The following is a 19,242-nucleotide window of genomic DNA, read 5'->3' as shown; positions in this document are numbered from 1 at the left end:
TTCATGAAATTCTAAAACAAATTTGTTCTTTAGAGTACCATCATAACTGTTGTTGACCATGTAAGCTTAGTTCAGTTAATCATATTTCCTGATCCCATAAATACAATTTAAATTTCCTTCAGAGAGCTGCACTCTAGTTTCTCCAGTGGTAATACCACAGGCTTTACAGTGTGGTAGTTGTGGCAGAGTTCAGGAAGGGTTGAGGTCCTGAGGGCATGATACTAGATATGATGTTGGGTGTGGGTGACAGGAATAGACCCTGCTCTCCCCTCCTCTCAAACCCTCAACGCCCCCTTCAGCTAGGTGAGAAATGTTAGAGCTTTCTCAGCTACAGTTCGACAGATAGACTTGGCCTGTCTAAAGCCAGACACATACACGGTTTGCCGTTCTTCCTCAGGGGCTTCGATTTGGGGTCGGTGATTGCTGTTTTGGCTATAATGCATGTTTGACTGATACTTTTTCAGCTCTTTATATGAGTAAATTACTGAATAGCTATAAATTTACAGCAGTATCTTAATGTAATTCCTAATAATTGTAAATCATTGGTAACTTTACATCCCTTGGCTGTCAATTGCAAGCCATTTTTGCAGTAAGCAATCCAATAACAGCTGTATTTTTTTTTATTATTTTTTTTTGTAGAAAAACTGTATTTAATGACAGATATCCCCCACATATCGTAATATGGGACCCTAAATGTAGATGGTTGGATTGCGTGATTGATTGTTCTTAGTGTCAACGCAGATGGTTATACATTAAACAGTGGCCGTGCTCCCAAGCATGTCAGGGTTAGAGAAGCAGAAAATAACCTGCTGAGTAAACTTGATTAGGGCAGACTCCTCTTTAACACAAGCTTCAAGCAATGCAGTGACAATAAGTTATTTTTGGCTGTTGGTTTCAGTTATGTTAATAATTGAAAATTTAAAGTAGTGGCATTACAGTGATACGTTTTTATAATCAACTATCACATGATAACGTGAAACATTTCATGTTTGTACAATAAACTATCGCTTTATAACGTGATACGTTTGTACAATAAACTATCGCGTTATAACGTGATACGTTTTACATTTTTACAATAAATGATTCACGTTATAATGTGATTTGTTTTTATAATCAACTATCACATGATAACGTGAAACATTTCATGTTTTTACAATAAAACTTTCATGTTATTACTTGTGATACGTTTAACGATTTTATGATAAAACTATCAAGTTATAACCTGATGTGAACCCAATTTTCTTTTTATTTGGGTGACAGCTCCACGCTTCCATATAAACTATGACCTATTGGACAAACAAAATAATTTTGGGTTGTGTAACTTGGCAAAATGGCATTTAGTTTTCCATAAATGTGCTTGATGAGAAAGAAATGCTGCTTCAAACTATCTCTGTAGTTTTTGTTTGTTTTTTTTTTGTTGTTTTTTTTTCAGGTATTTTGAATGTCCTTTTCAAGCAGCTGTTAGCACAGGATAAATTAGATTTAGATTCAGATTCAAACAGCTTTATTCCAGAAGAGGTAGTCAGTGTCACAAAATCAGATGTAGATGCACAGTTTACCAGAAACTGGCCAAAGAATCAAAAATATGAAAAGTATGATGACTACAATGAGTCACTCATTCAATAAATAGATGATTGCCACATCTTGTTCTCTCTGTCCATCCACTATCATTTATGCTTGTAGCAGCATTTGAGGAAGAAAAGGAAGCTTAATTGCAGAATGAATTATAATACTAAGTGGGGGACAAAAGGACTGTCCAAAGTGCATTTAGGAGAAATCAAGAGAGAATATGTGATTAGTTTGACTAATAATTCCCAAAGCCTTCTGATTTACACTTTTCTTTTTTATTTAAATTTCAATATTTAGCTCAAGTTCATCAGCTGAGCGCCACTAATCTTGAAGCAGATCCTCACACAATGTTACTCAGGCTTTTCTCGTCTTTCACAGACAACCTATAAAACCAGCAGATAAAAGAAAAGTTAAAATATCGTCAAGTAGAGAAGTACACAAAATATTTCAGGAGACAATAACACTTAACCCCACTTTACAATTTGAATTAAAGTAGGGGTGTCCAAAGTCTGTGCTCAAGGGCTACTTTCCTGCAGGTTTTCAATGTTTCCTGCTTCAACACACCTGACTCAAATGAAATGGATCAAACAGCCAATTCAGTTTTGCACAATTACTTATTAATATGAGTCAGGTGGTTTTAGAGCAGGGACACATCGAAAACCTGCAGGATTGTGGCCCTCAAGGACCAAAGTTGAACACCCCTGCATTAAAGTAACATAAGAGTTTAAAATGGATGTTATGGATTTCTTAAGCTATGGGTTAAACCCCTGTAAAGAAGGAGAATGGTGTGCTAAGAAGAAGGCCAGAATGAGAAGACATGAGAGTTTCACTTGAGTTCATTTACTGTGGACCCATGTAACTTCACAATTATTGACTAGACTAGAGTAGCACATTTTCCATTTAGTGCACACAAAGGTTCACAAACCATGGTTAGTATGGTTTAATAGCATTAAGGTTCACTTTAATCAAAGTTGGTAATTCAAGTTAATCAGAATATAGAAATACACTGATGGGTGTAAATGTCAGGACTTTCTGACCCATTCATGCCTTCATGCCAGTTCACTTAGTTGGTCTTTATCAATAATGTCTTCCCAGAACCAGAGATCACATGCAGTCTGCGTTTGTACTGAAGAGTCAGCATAAAAAAAGTGGAACTGTCATGCATTTTTACGCAGGGGTTTGAGTTTCATATCACAGTTAGGCCTGAGGAAGTGGTCCTCAATATCACATGTACTTGTGACATTTAACATTAGCTCAGACACCGATGTCTAAACATTTCATTCAAGACTGCTGAAGGTAAGAGACTGGAGATATACATGCCTGCCAAAACGCAATGTAATTTGACTTGTTAAGTTTTTATTGTAATAATGTGGTAACTTTTGTTCTTTATTATTTATACTCCTTTGCATATATCACTTAACAAAAGGGTTTTTTATTCCAAAATTACAAATAAAAGAAGTAGTTTTCCATGTCCTAATGCTGGTAATGTCTTTTAAACCAAACCACTGCTTTGACTTTTTTTTTGGATTTAGAAATATATCAGAACAGGTTAATACATTGAAATATGACTGCCTAGCTGTTCTTGTGAAGGTGAAATGCTTCAAATATCCAAATTTCCACTGAATCTATGGTAAATTCAGCAAATGCAAAAGAATTCAATTCATCCATTATCTTCAAACATTAAAAGTGTATAGTTTTTTTATCATCAGATCTGAAAAAAGAAATAAGGATGTTTGACGGTGAGATAATTTCTCAATAGGTAAATTGCTGTGACAGATCTAACTAGAAGCACTCAGAGAGCGCAGACCTCCGCCAAGCCATTTTTTTTTTTTTTTTTTTTTTTGCCAATGGTTGTGGCCATTATTTTTTAGTTAGAAGCTCTAATGGCAAAATGATCCAAAATCGAACAATTTGTTCCTTATTCCATTTCCGAGATTTCCCGAAAATGTCATCCAAATCCGTCCATAACTTGTTTTTAGTTATGTTGCTAACAGACAGACACACAGAATACATGACCTCTACCTTGGTGGAGATAACAATTTCCAAGTCCTTCTGGTCTTAAGTGATAATGAAACAAATATAACACCTCTATGTGGTTTGGGGAGAAAAACAGCATAACATATGGAAATATGTTACGGATCCTTGGTATAAGCATTTTTTACTGTTGTCCAAACATGTTTTGAAATAGTGAAAATACAATTGTTAAATGTAGCTCAATTTACCTTGTTCATATATTCAGTAGTCTATCCTGAAGTAATGTTTTATGTTTATGGTTTATGTTTTCTAATGTATGCAGTGACCACTAATATATGTGTAAGAGAAACAGAGTTGTAAGGCTTATTACTGTGTCCTTACTTCTCTTCCTGGACTGATACTGCACATCCTGGTAGCCTTTTTAACCAACAGAACAACGGTAAGCTGAGCTGAGCCATTGGCAGTGACAGTTTTGTCTGTCCAACCTTCTGGCTTCAGCTCCAGCTTTTGTCTCACAACCTCTCTGGCTTTGGGACCAAGAAGACATTTGCTCCAAATGACCATAAAAGCAAATTTTGACATATGTTGAGACAGTGTAGTAGGAAGGAACTTTACCAAACTACCACAACAACATCACAGCTTTCAACTGAATCAGATTAATTTTAAGTTATTATTAGGAGCCTCTGAATACTCTCGTCCTAAAAGCTAGATGACCAGCTTTGATAATCTGAGAGGTGTTATTTGAGTTCAGTGACCTTTGAGCACTCTATGCAGAAAGCTGAGGCTTCTGATGCAGGGCCAACAAGTGCTGACATGTAATATTTATGTGTGGGTGACCTGAAGTAACCTCTTTGCCTCAGCAGTATAATCAGAATATCATGATGCCCCCTCTTGACTTACACACAGTATAGTCTGTTTTACGGAGATTTTATCTGCAGCTAAGAAGTCAGTGATGTTGTCTTTGTGTAAAGTTTGTTTTGCGGTACCTTTAAACAGCAGAGACCCAGTAAATTTTTGATAATTGCTCCCACCATTGGTGTTGAGGAGCTGCGATTACAATGATGACAAATGTTATGCACCCTTTTCCATCCGGAGTCTGTTTCTTGCCATTTTTTAAAATGTATATTCTGTTGTTTTATCATTTTAGTATTATGCTGAAGTTTGGAGTTCTTTAACCTCCAGGTTGGCTGTACGACTTAATTTTTTTTTTCAGGATGCACTGTACATCCTAAGGATGTATATAGACATTAAACTTTCCATGCTGATAACTGTGTTAACATTAATTGTACTTGTGTTAATATTTCCCAAGGCGTGTCGAGACTTCTTGGACCTAGCTGAGACTCACAGCAGGAGATGGCAGCGTGCACTGCAGTATGAGCGAGAGCAGCGTACACACCTAGAGGAGACCATAGAGCAGCTGGCCAAACAGCATAACAGCCTGGAGCGAGCTTGGAGAGAAGCACCCACGCTAGTTTCTAGCCCACCCAGTGCCCCGACCACCAACAAGGGTGAGACTGTCTCTTCCTTACTCTTGTCGGCCTCAGTTTAGACCTCATTTCACTGACTGAAAGTCCTCTGTAGCCTTAAGCTTGATAGTATAAAATGCCCTCATGTGGAGAAAGGAAATTTGAAGTTTTGTCAGATGGTTTGCATTGGTGAATAACAAAGTTTGAAGTAGCTACATGTAAGGAAAGGTCATTTCATCTTACATTGTTGTTTATCTTAAACCTGTAGCCAAAATTTCCCCAAAAACTTTCTTTTGCCAATGCAAAACCATTTTATTTACTGGTGCAAAGCCCTTCGTGTTTTTGATAAGTTATACAGTGCATGCATATGTGTGCTTAACAAAGACACTTAATTTTCTTCATCATTGTCAAACCGGAAACAATGGAGCATTATAATTACACCAAGACACAGTTAATGGATAGACATTTAAATTATTTTTTTTTTAAAACCAAAGAATGGGTCAGACATCATTCCTATTATTTTAGTTTTAAGTCCATCCCATATCATCCTCTCATTTCCTGTCAGCTCTCTCAGATGTACAAAATGATGCCTTAAAACAAGATGATTGTACTTTAAGAAAAGGGGCAGCACATTAAAGAAAGGTAATGTCCTTGAAAGACTCTGGAAAAAAGCTTTGGTTGCTGTTCAGGGGTGAATACCACTTGGGCCATACTGTATTAAATCCAATTACAGGTGTAACGAGAGTTTGCCCATTGCTTGCAGCAAATGCAAATCTATTAGGTACTGTATATACTGGTACTACATACTATTAATTATATAATAATAATAATAGAATCACATTTTAATCAGAGAACACTATGATTATTTGTCTGTCAGATGAAGGCTAGTTTATACACATTATGGATCACATACTTAACATTGAGTACTAAATATGAGAAGCACACACAGAGGAATTTGCAAAGCTCAGGCTACTTAACCCACAGGAACATAGTCAATTTTACTAAGCTGATTATTCCTTGATTAATCGCCATGGGTATGTGATTATAGGCTCTTCTCCCCTGAACTCTGTGGAATACATACTCAACACCGTGAAATAGTTTTGCTAGTCTAACATGATGTCTGCATAGACTCACAGATGTATATGTCTAAATTAAAGGGAGTGAAAGATCGAATAAAGAAGAGGCAAGTGATGAAGATGAGGATACTGAGTACTTTGATGCCATGGAGGATTCCCCTGCATTTATCACAGTGACTGCCAGTGAGAGCACACAGCACAGGTTAGTCTCTCACACAGAGCCATCCACTCCATGCAGCTGTTTTTTATGTAATTGTTGCATTATATAAAATGAACAAAATGAGAAACAAATACAGGGAAAAACCTTTTTAATGCAACTTGTTCATTGTAATGAGCACATGCCCTGCAGCAGACAAAGAAGACAGTTGTAGTTTCTCTTTCTTGAAATACACGCCAACCAGCCACAGTATGAAAACCACATGTTTAATAATTTTATACGGGACCTCTAAGGTTGGGTGCAGTTTCTATATGCCGTTACATCTCAGCCAAATACCTTGAGGAGCATATATATCATTTCAAAAGCGCGTTTCCTAATTGAGAGAGCGCATTGCTCTGATTGCAGGAGTTTTTAATCAATCGCGGGGCCATGAACGCAGCACAGCGAGCGGAAAACACAACCCCCCCTCTAATCTGTACGCTCTCGCCAGAAAACTCTGCTCGCTCACTCTGTTCAGTGGTTGTATTTGTCAGTCAGGGCAGTAACTCTTCTTATTAATCTGATTGGCAGGATTTTCAGCTCAAATCTGGTGACAGCGCAGGCCTTGGCTCTATTTATTTTGTTAAATTTTTTCAAGATCTTGGTGCAACTTTATTGCACCAAGGTACAAAAACATTTACAAACATGATAGTTTAAACTGGAAATAAGCAAAAACACCACGTCCCCTGCTCGTCTTCTTCTGCTTTTATGCAAAATCCTGTCTTGATGTATACATATCAACCTTCACCTCTGTATTATTTTTATTTAATACACTGTTATTTAAAATCTTCCTGATGGTCCCATAAGATTTCGCCCTGCGATTAATTAAAAAGTCAAAGCAATCAGAGCAATGCGCCCTCTCGATTAAGAAATGCACTGTTGAATTGATGAATACACTCTTCAAGGTATTTGGCTGAGATGTAACACCATATTTCTGCTTCTACTTCTTAAACACAATATGCACACACTTCCATCCTTCTACTTTTTTGGTCATCTTTGTTCAAGCTTCCGTGCAAGGACATGTGTTCAGCCTAGAGTACACTCAGAACAAGCATCCATGTCGTTCTTCTGCTCCTTGTCTTCTTTGTCTGGTAATTTCATTGTTGATTTAGATGACCAAAACTTAATGGAGATTGATCCAGGCGCATTCGTAGTCAGCACACTCACTGCTCCAGAACATGGGATGCTGGTGCAGATGAGGGAATTTACATCACACAAATGAACATGGAAGCCATGGATTTTATGATTTGATGTTGAATCTGACACTGCGATGCTGGCTGTTGGTGGGTCCTCTGTGGAATGTTATAATGTATCTCACGATGCTTGATAAAATTACAATCCAATGAGTCGGAGGCTTTTTCAACACCAAGGACTCTTTGTTGTGTTCCTGAATAGTTTTTAAGGTGTATCTGGACAGAACACACTGTCCTTGCTCTCTAAGAATGTTTAGATGGGTGGTATGCGTCAAAGTAGCATCCATATGGATGCCAGAACTCAGTTTTTCCCTGCAGAACAGTTCAACGTAACCAGATCATCAATGTTATTCACCTTGCCTGTAAGTAGTTGGAATGTTATGGCTCATCTGTGTATCCCTCAACTCCAGTTTAAACCTTTTAAGACTGATTTCAGCTGTTGCACAGTATTCCGGTGCATTGTCCAGCAATTTCTTTCCTCCCTTGTGTGTGTTGCATTTGAACTTGTATAAAGCGAACGGGACACACAAGGGTTTCCTAGAGAGTTCTGTCCAGTGCATGTTGCATAAAATGTTTTCAATTTTGTTTCAGACGATCTCACAGTAATTTGAGTGGAGCTAGCGGAGGTCATCCCAGTGAGTGGAACCAGGACGATTATGTAAGTGCCTGTTATCCTAACAAGTATGACGGATACAGCTGACATTTGCAAACTCTACTGACGTTTGTAATCTTAGTGTAGATTCATTTGTATCACTGCAAAGCTCACACCTCATTGATTTACTCGTGTAACATTTCCACATGCTGTTCTCACAGAGAGGTGCACCCAGTCTTTTTCTGTTTCCTGCTATCTTCTTGTCAACCCTGTCGTGCCACAGATATACAGTTGCATCATCCCAATAAATCTTAATTACAAGTCAGACATCTGTTCTTTCCTTTTATGCTTCTACTGCTCCCTCCTACACATCTGTCTTTCCTGCTCTTCTCATGTTTCATTTGCTCTGTGACTCTGTCTGGTGGCATGCTGTCAAACTGTCCATGGAATTGAATTTTTGTTTTCTCAAGCTTGTGCATCCTCTTCTTTTCTCTGCCAAAATCCCAGATGTCTCCAAGCTTTAATGATGTGTCAGGAAAGGAGCTGCAACCCCGCAGACAGAGGCGGACTCATATTCCAGACAAGCCCAATTATTCCCTCAATTTGTGGAGCATCATGAAAAACTGCATCGGCAAGGAGCTATCTAAAATTCCTATGCCTGTAAGTCTACAAGGAATGACTGATAGGTTGACACAAATCTGTGTGCATAACATTTTATGAGTTTCATTTGTTTATCTTCCATTCAGGTAAACTTCAATGAGCCTCTGTCAATGCTGCAGCGACTCACCGAGGACTTGGAGTATCACGAGCTCCTAGACAAGGCGGCACGCTGCGACTCTTCCCTGGAGCAGATGTGCCTGGTTGCTGCCTTCTCTGTCTCCTCCTACTCCACCACCGTGCTCCGGACAGCCAAACCCTTCAACCCTCTGCTAGGCGAGACCTATGAGCTTGATCGCCTGGAGGAATATGGCTACCGCTCACTGTGTGAGCAGGTAACATGGACACAGGCAGATTTTGTTTACACATTCCTTAATGTGTTAGCATATACTGTATTTAGCTCATAAACATAGGTTAGTATTGGGTTTTTTTTTTTATATTACGTGAACACACCTCTGTGTCTATATTTCCATTTAGGTTAGCCATCATCCCCCTGCAGCTGCACATCATGTCATTTCCCAAAAAGGCTGGACCTTGTGGCAGGAAATCACCATTGCCAGCAAATTCCGTGGCAAATACCTCTCCATTATGCCTCTGGGTAAGACATTTCAAATTTACCTGAGAAGCTAGCGGACCACAGTTCTGGTCAACCAAATCTCAGGTGTCATTTATGTATATTTTTGAGTTTATATACATAATGTTGACATTTGAGAAACCCACTGTAAATTTGAAGCACATGTACTAAATTCTGGATACATGAACACAAAAATGTAGAGCAAAGGTGGTGGTAAGAATATCTTTTGATGACTAGTTTTGGGTGATAACAATATAGCATTTGCAATTTTTGACCTATGAAGAAAGACTGAGCCTGCAAAGTGTCATGTATTATGCTAGAGAGTTGCATGTTGTGACTGTGATGTGAGCCAGGGCAGCCCCAGCTGTCATTATGAGTCACATTTATTAATAAACTTTAAAAAAGCATGTTAATCAAAGTATTGTACAATTTAAAACAAGAGAACAACACCTTAAAGCATACAAAATATCACAACACACATAACTAAATGTCAAAGTTCTGATTTAAAAGCCAATGAAAATATGGGTTTTTAAACAAGTTTTGTTTTAAAATATCAACTGTTGGTGAGATTGTGATGTAGAGGGGCATGCACTTACACAGTTTGTGGCCAACAATAAAAGAAAAACCTCTGCCACCCCTGTGTTTTAACCTGGACCTCATGCCAGCCAGAAGTGTCTGATCTCAGATCTCAGTGAGCTGGAAGGAGTGCAGTTAAAAGGTCAGAAAGAAAAAAAAAAGGACCTAACCCATTTAAACACTTAAAAACAAACAAAAAGATCTTAAAACCCACCTTAAAATGGACTGGGAGCCAGTGTAGTGAATCCACAATGGATGTGATATGACTTGCCTTACGTGTGCCAGTTAAGAGGTGAGCAGCTGCATTGTGAGCATAAAATTGAGAATAAACTACTGCAGTTAGGAAGAAAACTAGAGACAGACTGCAGTGTAGGGATGGCACAGCTGTCACTGTTACTTTGACAGTTTTCATGGGTCTACTTAAGATATAAAAAGTCTAGCTTTGACAGTTTTTATTAGTAGTATGGTGTCTGCTGTGATGATTATGTTGGCTGAAGGGAGATTTTTGCATTCCTGTACCCTGGTTTGTTTGTAGCAGATCTTTCAAAGATTAACAGCTGGACATATCCAGCAGCTGAGGCCTGAACACTAGGTGCTGCTACTGCTGCTGCTGAGCTCACAGCCAGAGCCTGGTTGAATAATTAGCACTAAATGCATCATGTAGTGTCAAAAAACGTCTCCCTTTTATCTACAGAATGTTTCACTGAGCTGGTATTGTATTATAAACGGACTAGACCAACACATTAACTGTTCTTTTGGATCAGGATGAATTTAAAGAAGAATTCAAGGGAACACAAAAGCACTGCTAATACAAAATATCCCTAGACCTTTTTATGGTATTACACAACACTATTCTGTTTTTCTTTTTAGTGTTCCCATTAGTTTTTGTGTCTCATTCATGCCTTTATGTGATCTTAGAGACAAATAAAGAAGTTTTTTAGTTTTATTTTGTGCTGCAGAATTCTATAAATTTCAGTATGTGGCTCAAAATGTCAGTGACCAAAATTTACAATGATGGCATGTAAAGCTCTGAGCAGAATTGTTTACATTCTTTGTTTATGTCTTGGTATTAAAAATGTCTACTCTAAAGAAGTAGACCGCTCATCTGTCTGTTGTTCAATCTAAACTAGAGGATAGGGTGCGAGCATGAATCAGGAGGGTTTTATTACTCCTTTGACATAAACATAAATATGGGTTTAAGGTGAGCTCTACATTGCGCTGGAAGGGCAAGGAGCAGCTACTGTTGGCTCAGATAAATGAGAAATGTGATGGGTGTAGGACCCAGAAAGAGATGTAGTGGCATTTATCTTCTCTCACTCCCTGGTATATGGCTGCTGTGATTAGCTATTTAATTGGAAAAAAAAAAACTAAACTCCTAAGCTAACTTAGCTTATGATGAAGTAGATGTTGTAGATCTTCTGGGATTAAATCACTTTGGAAGTAGGAAGAAATTACCATGTACAGAGCATGGAAATATTCCAAAACCAAACCCATAATCACTTCATTACTTTTATGTCAGAAACTACAGAATGGAAACAAAGCAGTTGTGATGATTCTATTTGCTGATAGTATTTTGTTCCTATGTGTCCCCAGGTGCCATTCACCTGCATTTTCACTCCAGTGGGAACCACTATGTATGGAGAAAGGTCACTTCTACCGTGCACAACATCATTGTGGGCAAGCTGTGGATTGACCAGGTCTGTCTATAAGCATTTGTCACTATTAACAAATCCTAAACAGCTCAAAACCCACCATCTTTGAATCTCAAGTCCATCTACATTATCACATAAACATATTTTTCTGCCATGTTGCAGATGTACAGACCAGCAGAATAGAGGGATGTGAATATTGGAATCAAAGCAACACCATACAGCACATTACTACAGAGCTCTTCAGTTTCTGGGGATTTTATCTGAAGCTTTGATCTCTATTAACGCCCTTAAAAATCAGCCTCATCTTTCTGTGAGATGGCCCAGTTACATAGGGGATGAAGGCGGGTGGGTCAGGCAACACATACGTACAGTATTTTTCATTTCATGTTTCATTGTTCACAGAAAGAAGAGATTGTTGTTTTAGGACATTATGTTCTGTTTCACTCATTTTTCCTTTTTTCCCTCATTTCTGCTTATGTATGAACCTTGAAAAACAACATGAAGAAGAATATGGCAAAATATGGCAACTCTGAGTAAAAAGAAGGAAAACAAATATACATAGAATATGCAGAAATCCCTTCAAATGTATGTAATTTTGTTTTTAGATGGATGGCTCTGCTGCCCTCTACTGTCAGAGGTCAGGGAAACAATTCCAATAAATTAGAGAAATTATTGTCCTGTTTTGAGCTGTCTACATGCAGCCAGCATTATGAATTATACAGCTAATGAAACAAGGCAGGGTAATCTACATGATACTGACAGGTAATATTCATCCATCCATCCATCCATTTGCTACTGCCTAGCTTGGTCTGAGTTGTGAAGGGAGCTCAGACTTCCCTCTTGCTGACCACCTCTTCCTGCTCTTCCAGAGAGGTACCAAATATTTTATTAGCTAGCTAGGAGATGGACTCTCTGCTCTGAGGGTCTCAAGTTATCAAACTGAAACCAGAGCACTTCACCTGGTGATGTCTTTGACAGATAACCAAACAACCTCAGCGATCGTTATAGCTGTTATTCTCTGAATTCTACCTCTATAAGGATCTGCACTGAAACTCTCTGAGGAAGCTCTTTTCCTCTGCTTGTGTTCATGTTCTTATTTTTTCAGTCACTACCAAAGTTGTGACAATAGGTGTGGGTGACAATGTAAATCAACCTGTAAATGAACAGCTTGCTCAGCTGGCTATACTGTTATTGACTGGTACAGCCTTCATCACTGTAGCAACCCATACATCAATTTTCCACTTTTGAAATTTACCCCAAGATACTTTAACTCCTCTACTTGAGGAGTTCAATTCATCTCCAACCTTGAAACTTAAATCAACTCTTTTTTGTTTAGAATCACACATACCTCCAAAATGCAATCAGGAGATAATCACAACAGAACTACAGCATCTGCAAAATTAAAAATGGGAAACTCTGAGCTAACTAAACCAGATGGCCTAGCAGCCCCTTGACTATGCCTAGAAATGCTGTCCATAAGTTATGTCAAAGACCTCAAGAAGGCTGAGGAGTGTGATTCCCTTATAGTTGGAGAACACCTACTGGTCCTCCATCTTAATGGGAACCTCTGTGCCAGTGACCCTTGGCAGTGAATATATTATTTCAAATAAGCTTGACAGCAGAAACCATCCTCCCTCTTTTCACTTTACACAAGTTATAATAGCTCTTAGCTGTGTGTTTGTCTCTCTGATTTTGGTGTGGTTTGTGTTTTTGCAGTCGGGAGACATTGAGATTGTGAATCACAGGACCAAGGAGACCTGCCAGCTCAAGTTCTCTCCTTACAGTTACTTCTCCAGGGATGTTCCACGGAAGGTAAATTATTCCTTTTTTCACACTTTACTGATACCCCAACGTTAACATGACGTCATCCAGTTTGGGGTTAATTTGTGTGATGCTGCCCCCAAATGGAAAAGCATCACAGCTGATGCTCATAGTATGAAATAAAATCTAAGTAAAATAATCTGAATTCAGGGCTATAGGATTTTTTTTCTGCTTTTAAATAAGCAAATTGAAATTTAGTAAGGTTCCATTAACTGAACTGTGTATTGATATGAGGTAAAAGGTGTATGCTGATACATGTTTTGGGGCCTTCATTCCATGTCTGTAACAATTTTTTTTTTTTTTTGTCTTTTTGTCCTCACCAGGTGACAGGTGTGGTGGCAGATAGTGGAGGCCAGGCTCATTACATCCTCTCTGGTACTTGGGATGAGAAAATGGAAAGCGCCAAGATCATTCAAAGCAGTCGAGGGGGCAGTGGATCGGAGGGCAAGCTGAAAACAGTCTACCAGACTTTGTCCCCAAAACTGCTGTGGAAGAAATACCCTTTGCCGTAAGCTCATGTCATCAGCCTCATAAAGCAGAAGACCGCAGTAAACTGCAGTGCTTAATCAATATCATTGTAGAATATCACAAACTAACTGTTTAATTTCCCCTCACGTTGTCAGGGAAAACGCTGAGAACATGTACTGCTTCTCAGCTTTGGCCCTGACACTGAATGAGCCTGAAGAAGGAGTGGGAATGACCGACAGCCGTCTAAGACCAGATCAGAGGCTGATGGAGGAAGGTCGATGGGATGAAGCAAACTCAGAAAAACAGAGGCTAGAGGAGAAACAGAGAGCTGTGAGGAGGAGGAGGGAGGCAGAGGCCTCAGAAGCACTGGATGATGGTATGCAATAGAGAATAGTAAAGACAAAACAAGTGTTTTTGATATACATCACTGTCTCGTTTTCAGTAGCATTTGCAGCTGAGGCTCACAGACATCTGACAACAATTCGTAAACTGATAGTTTATCTGTAATCTATTGATAACATTTACAATATCATAAAACAAAAGAATATAGTCAGTCCCTCTTTGCAACTAAATTTTAGTAACATTTCACAGATTCATAAACATCTATGCCATACGGATTCAAGCTAGATAAAACATTATTTTTTATTATTGATGATTTCCTTTAGGTCTCCCAATATTTATGATTAATAATTTAATCAAGAGTTCAAGTTATTAAATGTCTGTTTACGGCTGAGCATTAAAAGCTTAGAGGAGCCGGCTTGTATTAAAGCAGGTATGAACTTTACAAAAACCTCATTTGGAGCTTTTTATCCTGACGGTAATCCTGTGTGTAGGCTGTTTGATGTACCCATGACTTGTCTTTCTTTTCCTCCCTTTATTGATGGTCAGAGTGTGATAATGACTCTGGTGAGTGAGGGTTGTCCTGTACCACTCTATTATACATCACTTTACACACACAAACACACACTCACAAACCATCCTCTTGTGTGTCCTCTGTGTGCTCTGCCTCTGTTTGGGAACTGCATGAAACCCCTGTCATGTCAACTTATCCAAAGAATGACTCAGGAAAAAAAGAGACATTTTCCTGCATACATGTGATATTTTCATTCAGTAATATGTTACATGCACTAACAGATACGTCCTTACAGAAAGTATTATTAGTGTGTTTCTAGCAAAGCCACAGTTCCAAATGATTAATTTGCACTTCATTCTATAATGTCATTTTATTTTAAAGAGCACTTTTCTGGTGCATCTGCTAACAAGTTTGGATAAAACTTTGTTAATCTAATTCAAGTTTCTTTTAAAGGGAACACTAAATAAGCCACTGTACCAAGTATAAATCTTAACAAGATTACCAATGTCCACACATCAGAAAACTGCAGTTTCTCATTTGTTTGCTGTTTCCATCATAGAGTTTTAAAAAACTGTGATCTTAATTTTCTCCATTAAAATGGATCCAGATTTTGGCCCATTTATTTATTTGTTTTGCCATTTATTTACACATTTCAGTTCAATTTGTTGCAGCCCGGTTCACATATGGAGCTTTACCAAATGCAATGCACAGCAATTGATTGCTTTTCATATATACATTTGTGTAAAGGTGAATTGATTGCTCAGTGAATTGCCTGCAGGTGTGGCTTCTCTAATAGAAGATGATTAAATGGCGATAATCAGATAACACATGCGCTTCTTCTCCCCAGGTCGAGAATATGAAGGCTACCAGCCATTGTGGTTTCACCAGAGGAGGGACTCAATCACTGGAGAGACAACATTTGTGTACAAGGGAGGTTACTGGGAGGCAAAGGAGAGACAGGATTGGAGCATGTGTCCTGACATCTTCTAATCCAGGAAATCATCTCAGATCACACCTAACCTCACTGGACAGGGAACCACTCGGCCTCCAGTCCTCAGGAAGTGGAGCGTAGCTGGCTTATGAGCACCACACTGACCTTTATGAGCATGAGAATGTGTTTGTTTCACACACTCTCAGAAAACACCATACCTCCAAATGCACTCTTGTTCTGATTTTACTTGGGGAAAAAAGACAGGGCCTTGCCTGAGCAGCCCTCTCAGACACTTTACTGAAACTGCAGTAAGATAACATGTGAGCTCGAGCAGTTGGGACACCACACATTAAATGCGCAGATGAGACCCAAAACGCACTTTCCCGAGTTCACCCAGTCACAGACTTTCACCAAACCAGCTCATGATTAGGTTGGAAAAATCATAAAAAGGCAAACAGAGTCACAGGAGTGTTGAGTATACATATCATTATTTCTGTGGGTGTAAGAAGCATCCTCACCTTCAATTTTTATTCAGTACAGTTGAGATTAATCAAGGCCTGCTCCATAAATATTAAAATGGTTCCCCATTTATCTTCATAGAAATGATTGCAATCACTTTTTACGTGCTCCTTTCGGTTGATTAGATAGGATAAGGTTTTGTGTCTGAAAATATCTTCCAGATCTAATTATCAACCGTGAAGAACACAAGTGTTTGTGACAGCTCAAGTGCTATTATAAAAGATGGTCACTGGAAAAAATCTAATTTCATATCAGAAGTAGATCTAGTTTCTAGAAAATGCATTTTGACTTGAAAGCAGTTGGAATGAGATAAAATGAGTCTGCCATAAGCTCAATCACAGAGAAAATGAGCAGCATGAAAAACTATGTGATACTTATGTTACTAATCTTCTCACTTTTAGACAGATTTTTATTTTATTTTCAGCCCTTTGAGGCTCCATCTTCAACAACTAGAGTTCAATCAGGTGTAAAGTCTAACTAGAGGATCTACAACAAGGCAGACATCTGGTTTTTTGGAGTGAATGTTGGGATTTTCCTTGTGATACATACAAGTAGTCTGTTCATTAGCCTGTAATCCATGAGAAGGTAGTATGACCGGTCAATATTCATATTTAGAATGGGTTGCCTCACTGCTTTAGTAGATATCTAACATCCAAACATGCTTGAGATATTTTCCATTTGTGATATTGATTAGCAAAACTGCAGTACTGGTTAGTCCTTTAGTTGTGACACAGTATCGAACTTCAAACATAAAATTATTTGTATCACTAAAAAGACTCCATCAAAACCCAGAAAAGCCCTTTTTACTGTGGTTGACTAGAGGTTAGTACCAATCTCTTGAGTTAATGTTGAGAAATCTTCTCTCTTTAGATGTACCTTGTTCTCTGGTGCTCTCACATAGCAACACCCTCTGTTCCCTTGGTGACCACTTTAACTAAGCGCGATCTCAGTGACTGTACAAAATCTAAAAAGAAAAAAACATAGTGCGCCTCATCATGGAGAAATTTAATAATTACCACCCTGTACACTCACAAACACGTTTGTTTGTGTCTATTGCCTGAGTTACACAGCCTCATCACTTACTAGTTTGTAGCTCGTGGGATTGCTGGATCTGAGACTAGAGCAGGTTCTCTGCGGAGCCCTGAGTGGATTCAGCTGACGGGAGGTCAGATGTTAGAGAAGCAGACAGGGCTGGTTCCTGTAGCACTTCACTGTGTAGTCAGCTGCAGCCACAGAGGACCGCCTCGGCTGCTGCTCCAGGCTCACCACAGCTCTTTCACTGTTTGTGGACACGCTGATCTGGGATCAGCTCACAAAGGTACCCTGAGTCTTTGCCTTTAACTGACTGAATAAGGGAGCGAGTCCCCTGACCTGTGCACTACAAGTCTATGGTGACAAGAGTTTTGAAAATCAGTTAGTATTTTTTTGTAATTATTGTTAGGAATGTAGAATTCATGGCTGGAGGTATTGTATTTACCATCTAGTCTATTTGTGTGAATATTTTGTGATAAAACAATAATATTGTAAAATGAAGAATAATTCAACAAATCAGAGTATGAAGTTATCTGTACAGAAAAGACTGAATGAGCACGAAGGATTTGCTGTGATTTTCATTTTTCATCCAGACTGATTCTATAACGGTGTAAATTAACCCTGAGGCGCCTGTGATTTGGCCAAAACTGTCTTAACATGCTGAAGATGCTTTTTTGTTAGAGCTCTAAAGACTCACACATTGTAAACCTTGGTTATTTCCTCTGATGTGCAAGATATGAAAATGTGAGAAATGCACTGGCAGACAAACTGCTTTATATTAGAGTAGATCTCTTTGCAGAGTCTTTAGCTGATAGAGTGAAGTAGATTTTCTGTTTGATAACTTGAGCTCTTGAAATGTTTATCTGAGAGATTATTTATCAGATTAATTGAAAATGGAATGAATATTGTGTGGGGGTTTTTTTCTTCGCACAAAAAGATGCTTCTTTTTCCCATTAAGATGAAAGGTTTTCATACATTGTTTTGATTTATAGCTGTCAGTGTGATCAGTCACTAAATATCCTGTCTGATTCTAAAAGGAATAATTCACCATTTTTGGAAGTCGATTTTTGTTTTTTTTCAATTTGCAAGAGTAAGACTATAAAGCTACACACCATACTATACAATTTTATTTCTAAAGCATTTGTTTTATTTGTTTTATCTTGTAGAGCACTTTGGTCAACTGAGGTGGATTTTTTAAATGTGCTTTACAAATATACTTGACTTGACTTGAAGCACTTTAAAAACAACATACCAGCTGACCAAAGTCGTGTACAAAAATATACAAAAGAAAAACAGCACAAATGAAGAACAAGGATTATAAGTTTATATTGCTAAAGTACACACAGCAGACTTGAAAGAGACCTCCGTCCATAAGAGAACTGAATAGATCCTTTAAAACTCATTACCACCTTGTGTAATCTTAACTCTTTAAGCCGTATATGCCCTTATGAGGCCTGAAAAAGTTACAAAAAATAAAAAGCTGCTATTAAAAAAAATATTAAAGAGGACAGTGATGTTTGTTTTTTAATGGTTTCTCAGACCCTAGTTAACCAGACCCTAATGTTAACTAACTAAAACAGAAATTGCATGTTATTGCAAACATGAATTTTTAGAAATGATTTTGTTGATAAGGATGATCAGTGGAATCTGTGTGTAGTATCCATGTTAGCATGTTGTTTTCCTCTGTCAAATAAGAGGGGCAAAATAGGCAAGGATGGGAAGTTTACATTTTTCCTCTGTTTTATTGCAATGTACTCAAGTGAGGTAACACACACAAAGTTTTTGACACTAGGAATACATTCTCAGAGGCCCTTAGACACCGAAGCCATGCACATGAATCTTATTATTCAGGAGCAATTCTTCATTTACTGTGGGTATGTCTTTTAGATTTTTTTTTTTTTTTGTCTAAAAATATGGCCAGGACGAAAGAGGTTAAGGAAGTCAATGCTTGTGGATAAAAAGTAAGACTGCAACCTCCTTTTTTTGCACTTTAACTTTTTATTCTAAAACTGTAGCTTCAACATTAACTCAGTGAACAACCAAATATATTTAATATCTAACCCTCATTAGTAGGAGGAGCCAGAATATTCTTT

The 19,242-nt window shown here is 38.3% G+C and overlaps 1 protein-coding gene and 1 long non-coding RNA gene across 4 annotated transcripts in view; one reads left to right on the top strand and one right to left on the bottom strand.

Annotated features, from left to right (window-relative positions):
• The window catches only part of osbp2b (oxysterol binding protein 2b), a 51,428-nt gene extending 33,215 nt beyond the window's left edge, over nt 1-18,213 (top strand). For 2 of the 3 annotated variants that reach the window (XM_041999079.1, XM_041999077.1), the window contains 11 exons: nt 4,853-5,051; nt 6,167-6,287; nt 8,066-8,132; nt 8,574-8,726; nt 8,813-9,058; nt 9,201-9,321; nt 11,467-11,570; nt 13,242-13,337; nt 13,670-13,854; nt 13,970-14,190; nt 15,515-18,213. In XM_041999079.1, the coding sequence (XP_041855013.1) occupies nt 4,853-5,051; nt 6,167-6,287; nt 8,066-8,132; nt 8,574-8,726; nt 8,813-9,058; nt 9,201-9,321; nt 11,467-11,570; nt 13,242-13,337; nt 13,670-13,854; nt 13,970-14,190; nt 15,515-15,657 (1,656 nt within the window). In that variant the 3' untranslated portion in view covers nt 15,658-18,213. Of the gene's footprint in view, nt 1-4,852; nt 5,052-6,166; nt 6,288-8,065; nt 8,133-8,573; nt 8,727-8,812; nt 9,059-9,200; nt 9,322-11,466; nt 11,571-13,241; nt 13,338-13,669; nt 13,855-13,969; nt 14,191-14,702; nt 14,721-15,514 lie in introns of all 3 variants that reach the window. The other variant, XM_041999078.1, reaches the window with a different exon arrangement.
• Nucleotides 1,027-18,502, bottom strand: LOC121648755. Its single transcript, XR_006012025.1, has 3 exons — nt 18,423-18,502; nt 17,072-17,081; nt 1,027-1,037 (listed from the first exon to the last, which is right to left on the bottom strand). It is a non-coding gene; the product is annotated as an uncharacterized LOC121648755 (long non-coding RNA).
• Between the last annotated feature and the right edge of the window lie 740 nt (nt 18,503-19,242).

This window comes from Melanotaenia boesemani, chromosome 11 (assembly GCF_017639745.1).
Source record: "Melanotaenia boesemani isolate fMelBoe1 chromosome 11, fMelBoe1.pri, whole genome shotgun sequence".
Taxonomy (NCBI): Eukaryota; Metazoa; Chordata; class Actinopteri; order Atheriniformes; family Melanotaeniidae; genus Melanotaenia; species Melanotaenia boesemani.
This window is presented reverse-complemented; position numbering and strand designations above follow the sequence as displayed.